The following is an 18,147-nucleotide window of genomic DNA, read 5'->3' as shown; positions in this document are numbered from 1 at the left end:
ATTCAGTAATAACGCAGTTTTTCATTTCTTCTCAGCCCTTGTTCATCAAGCAATTTTTTGACGCATTGAAAAACACTTACGAGACAATACTAGCTCATACCGGGAAAGTAAAGAAAAAGATTAGTTTTAAACAAAGAAAAAATGAAGTTTGTGCTGACTGTTTGGACAATAGTATAAAATCTACTTAGCTCTAACTCCTACAGTGTAAACATCGCTTGAAGATGCATTTGGAAGTTTTATAGAGGCGGGCTTCTTCTATTTGGGTCTCATTTAAAATTCATGACATACGAAATATCAATGAAAATAAAATTGAAAACAACGTTTTATATCCTAGGTGATCTTCTTTAGGAATCTGATATGCAACTTCTCTCAATATTTCAATACGCTGAGGAAAATTTCAGTGCACCTCGATCTAACTTGACGAAGTCTCTCTCTTTGCATTGTGTTAATATTTAATTTCGTTCAAAAAATGATTACTAGTTTACTTCCGTTTGTTGACATAATACCTGCTTTGCTGTTTTTACAATTGCCGCACGGAGTTCACGAAGACGCCAGCAATACAAAAATGGATTGATACAAGAGTTGCTGAACACTAGGGTAGAAGAAAATTTCCATCCTATCTTCCAGTCCTTACTGACAGACGAAACTATATACACCGGAAAATAACAAATAATTAAAACTATGTACAAGACAAAAGTGTTCATTGCACTTCTTTTCAATCGCGTTATGTTTAAGTTGTTTTCAGCGTCAGAAAGTTCCACTGCCTGTTGTTGAGCGTTAATGTGTAGCTGATGCCGACGAACAATGCGATAAATTCTGATGTAAGAAAATGTGGAAATTATAAGACAAATGACTATAAAAACGCCTATAAGAAAGATTTGTACACTTATTTTCCAAAAATAAAAAAATGGTACAAGTAAACTAATCGACCATATGATTATTAAAAGATATTTAACACGGGATTCTGTCACTAAAGTAGCATATCTCATGTGATAGTGAAGAGCCAGAAATCGATCCACAGTGATGGCTGTTATTGTCAATAGAGAAACTCCACATAAGAAAGGTCCTATAATCTTCCAAACGTAATTAACGTAACGGTCTTTCGTAAGTTGTTGAGCGATATAAATCGGTTGAGCAATGAGACCAACAAGGAGATCTGAAACAGCGAGACTGCATAGCATAATCATGTGCGGCGTAGAGCGAATGGAAGGCGTTCTTATTATAGCGGCCAATACCAAAGCGTTGCCTAGAATGGATATGAGCATCAGTGGAGCGTTAAGAATACAGTTTATGATGGTGACAGCTTCTCGAGTAGAGTTGTCTTCATGTATGAATGATTTTCTCCCGAGCTGTTGTCGTGTAGGTCGATATTGTTCATTATCGAAACTGATTATGAATTCGTAGCGTCAGTGGTAAATTCTTGATTTAAGCTTAAATGTTGTCAAAAATATGTTCTTTTCGTTCCGGCGAAAAGCCTGATGTCAGAAAACTGGTCAAATACTGAAGACGCCTGTACTATGATAGCAACACAGTTTAGCTATGCACCGGTTTGTGTTTCATTGTGAATATAACCCAATAGCGTTTGATTAAACTGCGGTTGATTTTTGGGAGACTTTTCAAGATGGAAATTACCTTCTATTATTCAATGCAACCTTTCATTTCCTCTATTATTCATCAAGCACCCTGCTAATGATGCCCGCCGATCTTCAAGTTATTACAACCTCAAGGAGAGCAAACAACAGTAATAAAGCATGCTAAAATTGACGATTGTGCTAAGTTTTGAGACAATGAAATAAAAATTATCTTCAACTTAGTCAGGTTATTTTGTCTGTCAATCGAATGCTCAATCAGTACTGATAACAACAAGCTTTATTTCTCCCATTCAGTCCACATACCGATATTTACACTTAATTAATAAAGAGATGGGGGGTGCGAGCTGGCTTCCGGAAATAACTACAAAGTCAAAGGGGGCAGGCAGTCAGTCAGTAATAGTGAACTAGTTATTGCCCTCTGTTTTACATAATAGGTTGCCATAGCAACAGTATAACCTGTAAAACGCCCTGAATTTTGGCTCAATGCTTGTTGCTTATAGCTCAAAAACGAACTTGGTGGCCTCCTTTTTTGTTGTTTAGAAAGTTGAGTTTTTTGTTTGGCAAGATTTGTATAAATGGTAAAAAGCCACTTCAAAGTTTTGAAAATTTAAAGCATTTAAAGTTAAACACATCCTATCTACGGATAATGTCGCTTAAATTCAGACTTTCAGACTTAAGACTTTTTTCCCATCTCTTCTGACATATTACTTGCTGATATCAAACGTTCTGTTTGTTGCAGGTGCGTCAAATTATCGTACCAAGGAACTGGCTTAACAAGGTATGAATTCAGATGCTTTCAAGGGGCGTGTTCTATCGCACCAAACATTTCCGAAATGTAGGAAAGGGAGCGAATGGTAAAGAAATTAACCGCGAACAGCTCAACCTCAAATTTCCGAAAAATTTGTTTTCGAAATTCTGGACAAAAATTTCCTTTCAACGTCGCGAGAATGACCACTTTTCCGGAAAAAAAAATATTCTTTCCAATTTTGGTTGAATAGAAAAAAAGTCAAGACAGTTAGTTCAGCTTATGCCACAGAAAATAGAAAAGCGTGGGTGTTTCATAAATTACACACTCACACGCGCTTTATATTAAAACATCAACAACAACAACAGCAACCCGGAGGTGTTTAGAAATGATCGAGTCTCCCGCGCAGGCGTGGTTAAAAACGAGATAATAGATAGAAGCATGAAAGAAACACCAAGTCCTCCAAACATATGCGTGGGGAGACGAATAATTCGTTAGTAACAACGCTCTGTGAAACTTGTCGGATATACTTAGGGAAAAACAAGCTGCTATTCATTAAACGTTAGCTTTAAAAAGTTTCTTTGTTTATCGCAGAAGAGATGAGGAGGACGCGTGGGACTGGATCCTATCTAATGATCTTGGCGAGGCACAGGTCTCCGGATATAAAAGGTACCGCGCTGACTGGTCACTAGATCTCTCGGTCTGATGTCTTGCAATCCCGGTTAATTTTAGTCCCCGTTAACTAGATGAGACATTCTTGTATTTGATTGTGTCTATAGCTATTGAGCTATAACACTTTATTTTATTAAAATATAAACTTTATTTCTTCACCATCTCTAAGAATACAGTTTTGATGTTGCATACACTTTTGATGTTTTCAGCGTGGCAGACCAGGCATGGCAGCTGTTGAAGTTGTACCTCGACAGACTAGGCTCACGTGATGGACACGTGTATTACCGATGTGTCGCCAGTAAACTGCTGTCAGCTGGAGCGGCTCTACCCACGTGGCTGGTGAATGATTATAAGGTGAGGAGGCATACACGGACTATCAGCTCTCGTGAGCTGATAGTCACAAAGTTGACGCAAATTCATTGAGACTTGTTTTCTGAAACCGCTCTCCCTTTCTTGTACTTTAAAATAGGGAGAAGAAACGGGTCAGGTTTAACGGTTTTAAGTTGGAATTACTTTCTCTAATGCTTCTTTTTCAGCGGGTTAATGCTTCTGAACTACTTCGCTTGTACATCAACTACGACCTACTCTTAGAAGCCGTGATGTTGGCTTTGGAATACATCGAAGCAGTGTTAGGAAATGGCAAGGAATACTTCGGACTCAAGGTGATTCATACTCTAATTTTCAGCCTTTCTTGGGGAAAAATGTGTGATTTCTTTCATTTATTCGTGCGGTACTGACAGTCTATTATTTGACTCTCAGAATGCTCTGCACGCCACCAGTCCCAGTGTGTGGCTCCCATACGCGTCTCTGGATCAACTGTTGGTGTTGTTAAAAGATGTCCAAACTGACTCGGAGCTAGCTAAGGTAGGCCGTCTTCAGTTTTACCACGAGCTTTCATAGAGCCTTTTTACTCCTCGATGAAGGTAGCGAAGAACTCTCCTTATCATATGGCTAGCTCCGTGAATGAACAAGATGAACCGCATCCTGCGCTATGATTGGCTACCCGAGCGGGCAAGATGGCGCCAACTTGCCGGTTTGGGATTACCTGCTGTGTCCGGCAACAAAATAGTGTTCTTTTCTACATTGAATGATTCCTTTATGGACCAAGTTTTTTTCTGTCAAGATGGCTGGATTTATCTTCATTCTTTTTTTTGCGTGTTTAAGGACCTCCACTCCGTCTCGGTCCATAAACATGCAAAGAAGATCTTGGCCAATATCCAGCCATCTTGACCACACGCTTGGTCAATAACCCGTATTTACTTAAGTCAGGTATTTCTCTATGGTGTATATTATGATGATTTGGTTTCAATCAAGACGTCTCCCCTGAGATGTCGAGATCGCAGTGTTTTTTTTAAAACTCAAGCTTTATCGTCCAAGCATTTTAGGTATTAATTACGTGGTTCGTTTTTCTGCAGGCGCGAGACGAACTTACAGAGCTACTCCAAAGATTCCACGACCAAGTTGTCACAGTGTCACATGACACGACGACTGCAGAGCTGACACGAGCTCAGCGGAAGCACGCAGCAGAATCGATTCCAATACAGTGACATTGATAGTGTAGTGTATACAGTGTGAAACAGAACTGGAACAGATCTCTGTTGTGAGGAAAGACGGAATTCCATGGAGAACTCATTCGTCTCGTTTATAGTCAATAGGCTATGTTCGTATTCTCGGTATTGGACTGGAACTAGCTTGTAACCGAGGCAAATGCGGGGAGTCTTTTTAAATGCAAATGACATTAATTTCTTTTTAAAAATATTCCCCCACATGAGCTTCCATAACAAGCTGGTTCCACTCCAATAACGAGAATGGTATTGATATGGCCTATTCAGTTGAAGCTGTAGTGCTTTTTTTGATCAACCCCTGTAGAAGAGTTTCCTCGCGAGAATTCGAGTCGTCGCAAGGGTACTCGCGCGAATATTCGCAGACTTTCTTTACAATTCAGTTGAAGCTGAAGTGCCTGTTTTGATTAACCCCTTTAGAAGAGTTTCCTCGCGTGCGCCCTAACAAGTCATCGCGAGAGTGCACGCGCGATTATTCGCGGGACTTTCTTTACATGTAGTCCTGAGAGAACTTTCCTAAAAAATCGAAGATTCTTCGCATCACCTTAACGCAGGAGCCTGTTTGACGTTTAAGAATCTCTTGCTGCAACCTCGTTCCCAGGCTCACTCCTTTGTCTCCCTTGTCGTGCAAAGGAGAGAGAGCCTGGGGTGGAGGATGCCCATGCTGCCCAGCAACTTCTCACAAGTCGCGGGCTCTAAATACGAAAAAGATAGCGGTCAAGCGATCCACATCATGGGTGATCAGTATTCATTTCTCCTTACAATATAAGTGCATTACCGAGCAGACAGGTGGTGAGAATAAAGGAAGCCATTAGAACAGTAACGTCTTGATGCACCACCAAATTCTCATAACTGACATTCAAATAACTGTGTGGCCTACAGTAGGGAGAATTTAGGTTCAATCTTAGGATGCAATATTTAACTTCGACACTGTTACCTACGACTATCTTTTTTCGTAAAAAAAACTTTTCGGTATTGTATAAATCAAACTTTTGTAATTTAGAAACCTGGGGAAAGCAGTGAGTAAATTATGACATTAAAAGTGACCTTGGAGAAGAAATTCCTCCGACCCATAGCCCACGTTCGATATATCAATATTCTAAAATGGCTCCGAGGCTTTCAGGACAAAATTTCAATTTTCGAGTTGCCTTCTGCCTCTGTATCAAAACGAGTCTACGTAACGTATTTTTGCAGGAAGACTCGTTTTGAAGCAGAGGCAAAAGATAACAAGGAAATGGCCTATTTTTTTTTTTCTTTTTAACTTTCTTTTGCCTCTGATTCCCAAAAGAGACTTGGATAGAAAGAAAACACCACCAAATCAGGAGCCCATTACCCTGACCAAATATAGAAGTTTGTCCTGAAAGCCTCGGAGCCATGTTAGAATATTGATTTATCGAACGTGGCCTATCCCTCTGACACCCAGGGTTTAGAAAATCCAAAAACAGAGGCCCAATATAAAAAAACAACCTTCCTTGGGTAATTTTTTATATTTCAGTTCCCGAAAAGGTTAATTTTATCCACCTGAAATATTGGCAGATTATATTTAACCTTTGTAAGGATCACGTGCCGTTAATTTTTTCTTTTATTTGATGGGTCCTGGCCCTCTGCAATCTCCCTCCTCCTCCACAGCAACTGCTGTTCTTGATGCAACTGAAGCGCGGTCAGTAACCGTGAGAAAGGTGGGGTAAATAGGATGTAGTATCAAAACGAAAAAGACCACGTTTCAAAAGAATAAAAGAAGTGCATTTGGCAAAACCAGACGGTGCTTCCCACTTATTTTTAGCAAATCCATGATGACGCTCTCTAAAGACATGAAAGGGCACTCAATCTTAGGGAATTTTTATTACAAGAACTACAATAATGATTGTCGATCCAATATTCTTTATTTGCAAGTCCTTGCCAATACAGTAAAACACGTGCCAATGACGTCACTGATCATTTCTTTTATAAATCTCGTTCGATGATTCGTTCGCAGATCGGTGGCGCAGTGAGACAATCTTTATGGCGGAAGACTCGAGGCATTTCACAGACATCAAAGATATTCGGCCCGGCATAAAAAACTTACACTGTTTATTCATAGTTTTGGAAGTCGGTAAGCCTGCCCTGTCCTGTGACTCGCTCCCTGTTTGAACTGAAGCTAAATTCACGGCTATTTCTTGTAGGGAAGCCCACCAAAACGAAAGATGCTCATGTTGTACGGGCATGCCGTGTAGCCGACAAAACAGGCTCGATTACCGTGTCTGTTTGGGATGAAGTCGGCGAAATTCTTCAACCAGGAGATATCATTAAGTTTGTTCGAGGGTAAGGAAGGCATTCTTGGCCTTGTGTTGTGATCTTTTTGATTGCGGAATATTTTTCTCAATTCTCAAATCGTGAGGTTTCAAGTTTCGTCGTTGTGCATAAATTAGCGAACAGGGAATTTCCGGGGGTCGGTACTCCAGTTCTCTAGCGACTGTCGCGGCAAAATAGGCTAATTCGGAATGCAAATGGCCGTAAAACACAGCCATTTTTGGTAAATTTTCAATTTCGAACTCTATTGGCAAAAGAGAGCATCAATTGTCTTGAACAGTGAAATTTGTAGCGGAAAGATCGGGGTTGAAGGGGAGGGGAGGGTGATTTGTTATCTTAACTAAATTGAGGTTTTTTCCAGTATGATTAACCGTTTTAGAAATGTCACAAGGTTTATGGTCGAAATTGTGAACAAAAAAGTATAGAAAGATTACTTCCTTGTAGCTGGTAAAGAAATGGGGGAAGTTTATTTCTTTTTTTTGGTGGGGGGGGGGGGGATGGGTAAGAGGGAAGGATTCTTGAGGCTTGAAGGCTGTCAGTGTGATACAGTTTAGAACAAATCGGACATACTGGGACCCAGTTATTCTTAGTTCAAAAGTATGACGTTTGAGTGAAAAAAAATTTCCTTGAGGCTTTTAGGTTTCTGCAACCTTCTTGTTGAAATCTATATGTAGGCATGCCATTGTTTTCATTCTTCACTGTCGTCTCTGTGTATAAGGTTTTTTTTTTTTTTTCACTGTAAAATTACCATTCAACTTTCATTTGATTAGTCAAACACCAGGGCTAGGTTGTTTGAAAGCTGATTAACGCTAACCCAGGATTAACAGTTAATTGAAATATAAAATTTCTATTGTAAAAAGATGTTTTTGACCACTTATGTTTTGCGTAGTTTAAGATTACTCAAGCTCAAAACTGAAGGAAAAACAACACAAACAGAAAACCCCACTGAAACATCACAAACTGAAATTATAATTCTTGTTAATCCTGGGTTAGCTTAAATCAGGCTTTGAACAACCCAGACCAGGATGTGAACCACAGACCTGAGTTAGAACCACTTTGTATATACAGCACACACACAACGCCATATGAACATACTGCACAATAGCTTTCATTTGAATGGTCACGTACACTTAGGTTTCATCTACAGTTTTTAAAACAGTTCTAACCACCTTGTACAGCACATAAACAGTACTACGTGAAGGTACTGCTCAGTAGCTTTTATTTGAATGGTGACACTAGTGTTTCATCCACAGTTTTCAAAACAGTTCTAACCACCTTGTGCAGCATATAAACAGCACCACATGAAAGTACTGCTCAGTGGCTTTCATTTGAATGGTTACATACTAGGGTTTCATCCAGAAACTAAAAAGTTAGAACCACCTTGTACAGCATAATAAATAGTATTGCATGAAGGTGCTGCTCAACAGCTTTCATTTGAATAGTCACACACTAGGGTTTCATCCACAGATTTAGAAATAATAAGAACAACCTTGTACAGCATGGTGAATATTATCAAATGAACATCTTGTAATCTTTTGAAGCTGTGTAAGAAGCTAAAGTACTAAAGAAATGCTTCTAGTTTTGTGCAACTATTTATCTTTAGCCAATTAACTCATTGAGAGAGTGCTGATGGTTCTTAGCACAGTCCGGATTTTCCTTTCTCTGACCACAGTCTTTGTAACATGGGTGTGATATGTGTGGAAGTTGAACAGGTCAACATAAAAATATAAGAGTGCCCTCATTAAAAAAGTAGTTTTAGAAGAAAAAATAAAATAGTTATTTACCAGCTTAGGGTTGGCAAATAACATACATTTACATGTATCAATCCATGGGGCAGAGATAACTTATTGCTTAACTTTCCCTTAGGTATTCTTCATTATGGAAAGGAAGCTTAACCTTGTACACAGGCAGGGCAGGGTACTTGGAGAAGGTTGGCGAGTAAGTGTATCATTAATGACTTGATCCTCTGGTTAATTGAAAGTAAAGAATAGCAGGTTTCTCTGCAGGTTTGCATAAGAGATAACAGTTCAGGAGACTAAGTTACAGTTGAACCCCTATTACATGGCCACCCTTGGGGAAATGGGAGGTGGCCGCTTAATAGGGGTTTGCCAGGAATTAGCATTAAGGGTATCATATAGACAATGTTTGTTTATTCTGTAAGGTCTGCCGTGTTTGCCCTCCAAGCAAGAGGGTACAGAAATTGTGAGAAGGTCTACTGTCTGCACATAAAATGTTTCAAGCATTAATATAATTGAAACATATAAAAAAATTTAATCTTAGATATTTTTTAAACACAGGATATACCTTCCAATAATAAAGCCCCCCAACCGATTATAACGAAGTGTATTTGCACAATAAACTTGTATGTTGTCTTCTATTCCCCTTCAGAAAAAAGGGCACAAAAATCCTTTTGAAGAAATGAAAGCATTGTCATAATAATTCTGTTTGTTTTTAGTTTCTGCATGGTGTTTTGTGAGCAGCCAAACATGAGTGATCCTCATGCAGAATTTCTTCAGCAGTATAAACAGGTACTCTGAACAATCAATTGATTGTAGTGGTCGTGATGAAGTGATATTATAAATTGTGAAATGTGAGGTGCGTGCACAATTTTAACTTCCCTCCGCAGGGTAGGGAGTAGGGATCAACTACTCCCTTATACGGGCTATATGGGAACCATAAAATCCCACTTAAAAGCCCACCTAGTTATAAGCCCCCCTGAATATAAGCCCTTCTATTTGCTAACAGATATACTATTTTGGATATAAGCCGGATATAAGCCCATCTGATGTATAAGTGCGTTCCTTTTGCGTGTCTTTACAAAGGTCAAAATTTTTAATCCAAAGTTATAGGCTAATAGGGTAATAATAGGTTAATACGGCAATAGGGTAATAAAGGTAATAGGTCTTAATGTAATGGTATGTTAGCATTAATTTGTTTCTCAGATATGTTTTATCTCATCGTTCCGAAACATTGTTTATATTCCACTTATATGCCTCTCTGGATATAAACCCCCCATTTGTAAGCCCACCCAAAACCCCTTATGAAGGTACATAAGCCCAGGGCTTTAATGTGAGATTTTAAGGTATGTGAGGTCCCAAAGGGGATGGTTTTTTAGCCATTTTGGTCAGAAATAGGGTATCAATTTTGGCCATTTTGGTGTCAAATAGGGTATCGTTTTTTGCACTTAAGTCTTGAAATGGTTATTCATTTTAGAAGAACCTGGCACACTAACTCTCTCGTCATTATCGATAAGGCTATTAACAAAAGCCCTTCACAATGCCTTCATCATAGTTCTGAACTAGGGAACTAATATTATAAGGCAGGTCTGAAAATAGGGTATCAAATTTTTCGTCAGGTCATAAATAGGGTGGTGAAATGTAATTAGGGTGAGGGTTATAAAAAGCAGGCCGCACACCTCCACCCAATTTTTCTAGGAATATTCACCCAAGCTCAGCAGTAACCTAGTATGAGTGTAAGATCTAGCCAAATGTTTCTGGTAAATGCTGAGAGAGGATATATCACTGAAAGCTTTTATTTTACATTTTATGAGCAACATACATGCATTACTAATGTGCTTGAGCTGTTTGAGGACAGGGAAATCAGTTTTGCTACCATGGCATTTTCACAAAAGATTCCCAGTTGAAATGAGAATGGCTCGAAGGCAGATCTCAGTGTCTCAGGCTCATACAAACTATGAGTTGAACTTACCTCGCATCTCAAATATAAGCGAACTACGCATACCTAGTTTATATGCATGTATTTTGTGTATACACATATGGCCATAATTATGTGTACATATGTCTCTTTGTTATGCATTCCCATAAGTTTCTGTAGAGCTCTTTATTTTTCAGTTAACTTTACAAGGGAGCTTTAACTTCAACAGAAGACATTTGTATATTCTAGTTTGAATTTAAGTTACAGTTAAAACGTTTAACATTGGTCAGTTTTATATACTTCTGTTCTAAGGAAGGCATGGTGGCCTCATGGTTAGTGCACTTGTCTCCAGATCAAGTGGTCTAGGTTCAAGCCCTACCTGGGGACATTGTGTTGTGTTCTTGAGCAAGACACTTTACTCTCATAGTGCCTCTCTCCACCCAGGTGTATAAATGGGTACCAGTGAACTTGGGGATAACCCTGCAATGAACTAGCATCCCATCCAAGGGGGAGTAGAAATACTCCCAGTCACTTCATGCAACAGAAACCAGGATAAGTTCTGGCTTGATGGGCCACTTGGCTCGTATTCAGACTTTACTTTACCTTACCTTTAAATTGTTTGCCCTAGTGTCCCTGTCTGGTACATTTTACATTTTAGGTTCAATTTCCACCGCTCTCTACAAGTGGTATCTGTGAGGGGTCAAATAAAGCTCGAGCCACACCCAGATCGGTCTCCTTTAGGGGTTTAATTCAAATGTTCTGACAAGCATCCCCAACCTATTCATTTGGGAGTCCCCTCTTGGGGGAAATAATCGCATATCTTGAACCAAGCCCTTCATTGCTAGGCTTTTTACATGTTTTTCAGAATCTTCAGCAAGGCGATCAAGGGAAAAACTCGCCCAACACTCCAACCACGACTGCGACATCAACATCTTCCATGCCTCTGCGGAATCAAAACCATAATACGGAACACTTGCCTATAACGCCCCCTCCAAACAATCACCATTCAGCAGTGGGGTCAAATTCAGGAGCTCACAGATTCCACCCCTACAACAGACATGATGTTTCGAGCTCCCAGGGAGGTGCGCTGGCCAAAGTGGATGCATCACGCGACCCAAGGTTAAAATTGCGGGGCAACAATGGTGCCGGCAATGGGAATGGAAATGTTAGCAGTTTTATGCTGGCTCCATCCAATGGTAATAATGGACATCATAACAGTGATCTAAGTGTGCGTAATGTCATAAACACCAGTCGGGATCCACGGACTCGCAGATGATACACATTGTAGTTAGGATTGCTAATATATATATAGATATTTCTTGCACATTTCAGTATTAATTAGTGAAAAAATTATTCAGATGCTTTTGTATTTTGTACAGTGCATGTATGAAATTTGCTGGTAATAAAATTAAATAGGTTTTTCTTTCTTATTTTAACAAAAATAAAATTATTACAGTACAATTTGGAACAAAAGATCCTTTCAAGTCTCCATGCATTTCTTAAAGTAGGAAGAGTTCTAATGTGAAAAAAGCCCTCCCTGCTGGTCTCTGTGGAGGCGCAGTGGTCTCATGGTTAGTGCGATTGGCTCCAGATTGTGTGGTCTGGGTTCAATCGCTGGCCGGGGACATTGGGTTGTGTTCTTGGGCAAGACACTTTCCCCTCACAGTGCCTCTCTCCACCCAGGTGTATAAATGGGTACTGGCAAACTTAATGCTGGAGGATAACCCTGCGATGGCCTAACATCCCATCCAGGGGAGAGTAGAATTACTCCCAGTCACTTCATGCCACTGAAACCGTGATAAGCACTGGCCTGATGGGCCACTTAGCTGGTATACAGATTTTACCTACTGTTTACCTACTTGTCTTCATTTGTTTCCAGTAGAAATATCCAGTAGAAATATCCATTTCTTATTGGTCAATAGTACTGAAAGTGACCCCCCCCCCAGGGGGGTTACTCCCAGTAAAATTGGTGCGGTGTGTCGCCTGATTCCCAAACCCTTGCCCTATTTAAGACTCAAACATGTGATTTCCCCTACCCTATTTGACCTGATCAAAAATTTTATACCCATTTAAGATCTGACCCTTAAATAAATACCTTGTTCTAGACCTGCCTTATAGTTAGTCCCCTAGTTCACACCAGTGTCAAAGGCAATGTTTATAATATGCTTTTATTAGGTAGGATAACTTCTTCTAGAAAAACATACCCAACTCACATTACAACTTGCGTTGCGTTGCGTTGCGTTACGTTGTTGCGTTACTAAAGAAATACTAAAAATCCCTTCCAGCATCTCCGTCTTACCAGGCTCATTTTCTAAGTTGTTAATCAATATGGTAAGACTTTTTAAAGAGTGGATCAGCTTGTGCAAACCAGAGCAAACCTTATTAATAAGGGATTGGTCTAAAAACATTGGGGGATCGGTGGGAGTGGAGATGGGGTGGGTCATCAGTTTTTGAGACCTTTGCGGTGAGAGGTGGGTCGTTCTTTTCAGCTGCCCGTGAGGGGTGGGTCATCCTGGTTTAAAACAGGAATTGGAACACATTTGACACAATTCACAACAGAGGTAACTCCTTCAAGTTCTAGACGACGAAAATGTTTTGGGCCGTAGCTGAAAAAGTACAAGGGGCTGGTGTACAATAGAGATGGCAATCTCATGTATTTATAAAATCTGTACGAAAGCTAAGAAGTCTAACGGAATAAGCCAGAGAGTTCCAGAGCTGAAATTTTCAAAATACTGCACTCTTCGACATGCTGGTCTTCAAGAACACCAAATGGCCAACTTGTGTCTACATTTGTCCCTAAGGGTACGCGACAGGTTGATGGATCGAGGACTCACACCCTTGGGCCTGGGACTCGTAGTTTACTGGCCGTGTGAGTAACAGAACTCACTACAGCGTTTTTCTAGATGGATCACTGTTCCTCGCGTAGTGAGGCTGGAGGCCGAGTGTGAAAGATTTAGGGTATGGACACAACTTAAAGTTGCAAGAGTAAAAGAAAACATTATTTTTAGATAAAAGAAAACTTTTTTAGATGACAAACTAAAAAATGTCATGTTTTATAGGGGGTGGATCATGTAATTTTCAACCTTCGTTTAGGGGTGGGTCACTCTGTTTTGTGCCAAATGGAGGTGTTGAGTCATCTGTTTTCTAACCACTACATTTTCAAATTCTCCGACCCACCCCCCTGTACTCTTTGACCAGTCCCTAAACACGACTTTTTGTAAAGATAGGAGGCAACAAGAGACTTAATAATCAAATTTTATAGAGATGTCAGGCTAACTAAAAACTTGATATTTTTAATGTTTTTATTCTGACTTAAAAGAAAAGAGTCACCCGTTATGAAAACTTTCATCTCACGTTTTCCGTGCGTTCCACTATTTGCAACCCCCACTTTCCCATTGGGTTCCCGGTGAGTTCCTTTCATCCTCATCAAAATTGTGCGCAGTTTCTCCGCAAGCGCGACTCTCTACGCCTGGGACTGGCGCTAGTTACACAAGGACTGACATTGTTGCGTGGTCGCTTCTCGCATTTCCCGCCAAAACGAAACACAACTGCCAATGGCTAAATTTAAAACAAGGATTTTTCGTTGAGGCTCTGACTGTTACAAACTTAGACAAACGTGCTTTTTGGCCACTTTTCCTGAACGGCGGTTTTCGTGTGGCATGAGGGTGAGTGGATCGTGGGACAAAAAATTAAAATGACTAATCAGTTTTTGTATCTTTGAATGATAAAATGAACGCTACCAAATTCCTTTTCAAAATAAGCCGGAGAGGTAGTCATACAAGAACTGTAAAAAAAGCTTAATTACATTTGAAAAATGACCTTTTTGTTTGTTCAGTTCATACAAGTTCAAGTGGGCTCCATGTAAACAACGGAAATGTAAAGTTGTAGCAGAAGAAAGCGTGCAAAGGGCGTTGTCATTAAAAATTCGTGACGTGCCTGGTAACTGATTGGTCTAATGTTATTTTGCACGTTCATGATGACTATTGCTAATCTGAGGTGTTCATTTGTCATTTTGAGATGTATGCCGTCGGATTAAGATGTGTACTGTTCCCTTCTACACGAGAAGCGAATTCCTATTTCGAAGAAGAAATGGCGTCGACGTTTGGGGAAGAGAAGTCGGTTGACACCCATCTCTGCCAACGGTTAGTATCAATTTCTTTGCATTCTACCTTCTAAGGTAATATTTCAACCAAAAATTTGGGTTCCAAGTCATTCTACCACGTGCGCTTGGCGGACTTGGTTTACATTTAGTGTTGAATTTCAGAACAACCGTATGGCTTTAGTAAGAGAGTAAAACGTACGTTAGAAAAAATTAGGAACCATATGGACACTAGGTTCTTAGCGGCTTTTTCGACGAGAGTTTGGCTTTCTTCATAAAAGTTACGTTTCTCGAGCTCTGTCAAACTTTGTCTTGTACTTGTCAACGCGCCCCTAGGAAATACAAAGTAAACCTCATCCGAACTCTCACGGCTCTTCGTTGTTTCCGCATCTGTTCGTCACCTTCTCTTTTGCACTCTTGTTTGAATGAACTGAGGAAGTTGTTGTTACAAAATGGATACCCTGCGGGTGTTATCAATTACAACATTAATGATGTTCTGAACAGGCAGCAACGCAAACCAAAGAATCAAACCACCACAGTCCCTAAAAAGGAAATAATATTAGTTCTACCTTATTTAGGGGTACAAAGCAAAATTGTTTCCAAACAACTGAAGACCTGTATTAATAAGTTTTATGGCTGTATTAATCTTAGGGTTATTTTCCAAAGCGCTCATCACATTAAGTCTTTATTTCCCTACAAAGATAGGATCAACCGTTCCCAACTGTCAAAAGTTGTGTATAAGGCTAGTTGTTGGGACTGCCAGGATTTCTACATTGGAAAAACAAAACGTAGATTGCATGACAGAAAAACTGAACATTTTAAATCGATCACGAGTAGCTGTCATGCTTCTGCTATTGCAGACCACGTCACGTCAACTGGTCACAACTTCAAATGGGACCACTTTGATATATTAACAAAAGGTCGGACGGATACACACTGCAAGATAAAAGAGACTCTGCTAATAAGGGAATTAAAACCCGCCCTGAATGATAATGTAAGCAGCGAAAAGCATTATCTTTATTAGTTTGCATTATTTATATGCAAATTTTTCTCAGCTTCTGTCATTGTTATTGTTAATTAGTTACTTATTTTAAATTGAAATTTAGTTGTTACTTCTATTCCTAACGGTCACTTCTGAAGATGTATGTTGAAACATACGAAACGTCAAGTAAATGAACTTTGTTTTTTAACATGCGTTTTATTGCCATGTTTATCACAATAAAGTATGTATGTATCACCGCAGTTTGCGTGTTATTTCTTATAGCTGAAGTAAGTTAACGCCAACAAAACACAAATTAGACCGAAAAAATATCTATGAAAATGATAGTTTTACTGCACCCTCGAGATTTTACAGATACACCATCCAGCCATTACGTATTTCAAGCCTTGTCTCAACTAGAGTTCGCTCCATAAAGTCGGGCATCAGTAAAGGAAATTAGGAGCTCTGGCGCTAGTTGAAGCTTAAAAATTTCGGACGGTTTTATTTTGGGGCACTTTATTCGTCCGAAATTAAAATCGTCCAAAATTTTTTGCAAGTAATGTTTGTTGCTGTCAAGATGCTCAAAACCAAAACATATCTGGTCCGCAGGAAACCTATTCAATAGATAATGGTTATATTTTCTGCGGGTTCTTATCCCCCAATCACATTGCCAATCACTCTGGAACAAAGAAAGCATCAAGTTTTCTGATCTTTTCTAAGTTTCGCTTTGTTTTGTCTCGCAGGAGCCACTGTACTTGGACATGTGTGTAATTTACAGAGACCGTGGTAAGTTGAAAAAATAGGTTCACAATGCGTATATATATAAAAAGATAGTCTTATTAGAAAAAACTGTTTTAATTGAGCAATTTGTGAGGGTTTAATCTCAAACTTATCAATAATTCACTCGGCTTAAATAGGGGAGATCATAACCGTGACGTTGGTTGTGGATTCCTCTGAAAAGATATATCAAACATTAGAGACAGTGGCTCACCACATTTCCAAACTTTTCGAAGTTCGTCAAAAATACTCCACTGTGAGTCGTATTTTCAACTCTCCTCTCAATATTTTGAAATGTGATAAAACATGGTCTCTCTTGTTTGACATATCACATGAAGTATCGCCTCTCATTGGCTGCATACTGTTTTGCTGCAGAGCGGAAGGACGCCTTTGAAATCATGTCAATAGGCAAAGAGACGTACGTTTTCAGAGCATCTACCAGTCGCGAGTATCGAAGATGGCTGAAGTATCTCAGGCTTGAAGCAAAAGAACTTGGAGGATGGAAGATACGACGTCACGGACTTCCCAATATCATGATCAAAAATCTGTAGATCTATTCCTGTATTGATAGTATCCATTTAAACATTTGCTTCAACAAGTTGCAACCTCAACAAGTTGCGTGACAACCCATATTTAGGTCGTCACGCAACGCTTCTTAACTGGGAGAATCGTTGCGTGACAATGCCATCAAAAGGAGACTACCTCATGGCGAACAGATTGAAAAGTATACATAGAACAATCCCTCGCGTACAACCCTTACTAGTAATTTTTTTCCGACCATCTCGGAAATCGCGGAAAAGCAAAAAACAAAAACAAAAACAAAAACAAAAAAACAAACAAACAAACTCATGTCACTTGTCGCTTGTCACTTGCTAAAGAATATGATATATTTTGTGACCATGCCCCATATACATTGCGCAGAGAGAATTGTAAAACTGAAAAATGTAATATATTGTACAAATTTGTCATCCAAAATAAATTATGAATAGATTGTCATGATAACTGCATAAGTGTCTCATCTTCGAGAACATGTGCAAATAAAAGACGTTTCCGATCCTAACAAAGTTAAAAAAGTTTGACGCCTTAAGCATTTCAATATTTAATTAAACGTTAGATACAAAATAATCTCTGGAAAAACTGCGAATCGCAAGAGGGCAATGAGATACATTAAAGGCGCTGGAAAAAGCGCAAAGCAGAGGTCGCGTAATGTAAGTGAGGAACGCGCAATGGGAAAGTCTCAATTTCTGGATAAGAATATGCATAAAAACAGGCACAGATAATCAACACAGGATGCAAAAGAGCGAAGCACTTTGAATTAATGACCAGATTTGCAGGGAAACGCGCACGAAAAGAAAGTTCGATACAATGGATCCTCTGGAAAAAGCACGAAAATGGCGAGTGCGTAATGCGGTGGAAGCGGGGGGAGGGGGGTGGAGGGGCTGACACACACTGGGGAACTCGCGAGCTAATGGACAAGGGGAGACGTGAAAAGAGGCAAGAGATAATCAAATTAAACTGATGATCAAATTAACTAGGAGTAGCGAATTGAAAAAAATTTAAAGCTCTGGGACTGGCGCCAAAACAAGGAATACGGAAAGCGGGGTTGGGAGAGGAACACAACCGGGAACCCTCAAGTTAATGAACACAGAGACTAAAGAAAATTGTGGTAAGACGATGCAAGTTAAATTTCATGACCAAACTCGGAAGGAAACGCGTTAAAGCATTGGAACGGGAAAGGACAGTCAATGTAACCTCAGCTGGAGATAGTGCTAAAAGCA

General features: G+C 39.6%; 3 protein-coding genes across 3 annotated transcripts in view; 2 read left to right on the top strand and 1 right to left on the bottom strand.

Annotated features, from left to right (window-relative positions):
- The window catches only part of LOC110067319 (nuclear pore complex protein Nup160-like), a 53,284-nt gene extending 47,646 nt beyond the window's left edge, over positions 1-5,638 (top strand). Inside the window, exons 33-38 of the mRNA XM_089297236.1 lie at positions 2,332-2,370; positions 2,932-3,006; positions 3,219-3,363; positions 3,546-3,671; positions 3,769-3,873; positions 4,425-5,638. Of these exons, the coding sequence (XP_089153362.1) occupies positions 2,332-2,370; positions 2,932-3,006; positions 3,219-3,363; positions 3,546-3,671; positions 3,769-3,873; positions 4,425-4,556 (622 nt within the window). The 3' untranslated portion in view covers positions 4,557-5,638. The remainder of the gene's footprint in view (positions 1-2,331; positions 2,371-2,931; positions 3,007-3,218; positions 3,364-3,545; positions 3,672-3,768; positions 3,874-4,424) is intronic.
- Positions 318-1,384, bottom strand: LOC110067321 (melanocortin receptor 4-like). Its single transcript, XM_089297242.1, has one exon. It carries the CDS (start codon positions 1,263-1,265, stop codon positions 477-479), a length of 789 nt encoding a protein of 262 aa, XP_089153368.1. The 5' UTR covers positions 1,266-1,384; the 3' UTR covers positions 318-476.
- A 907-nt stretch (positions 5,639-6,545) lies between the features above and the next one.
- On the top strand, positions 6,546-11,987 carry LOC110067386 (uncharacterized). Its single transcript, XM_020774712.2, has 5 exons — positions 6,546-6,663; positions 6,734-6,872; positions 8,727-8,798; positions 9,316-9,388; positions 11,380-11,987. The coding sequence occupies exons 1-5, from the start codon at positions 6,573-6,575 to the stop codon at positions 11,788-11,790; spliced, it is 786 nt and encodes a 261-aa protein (XP_020630371.1). The 5' UTR covers positions 6,546-6,572; the 3' UTR covers positions 11,791-11,987.
- The last annotated feature ends 6,160 nt before the right edge of the window (positions 11,988-18,147 follow it).

This window comes from Orbicella faveolata, unplaced genomic scaffold, assembly GCF_042242905.1.
Source record: "Orbicella faveolata isolate gen_17 unplaced genomic scaffold, um_ofav_v1 contig_27, whole genome shotgun sequence".
NCBI lineage: Eukaryota > Metazoa > Cnidaria > Anthozoa > Scleractinia > Merulinidae > Orbicella > Orbicella faveolata.
This window is presented reverse-complemented; position numbering and strand designations above follow the sequence as displayed.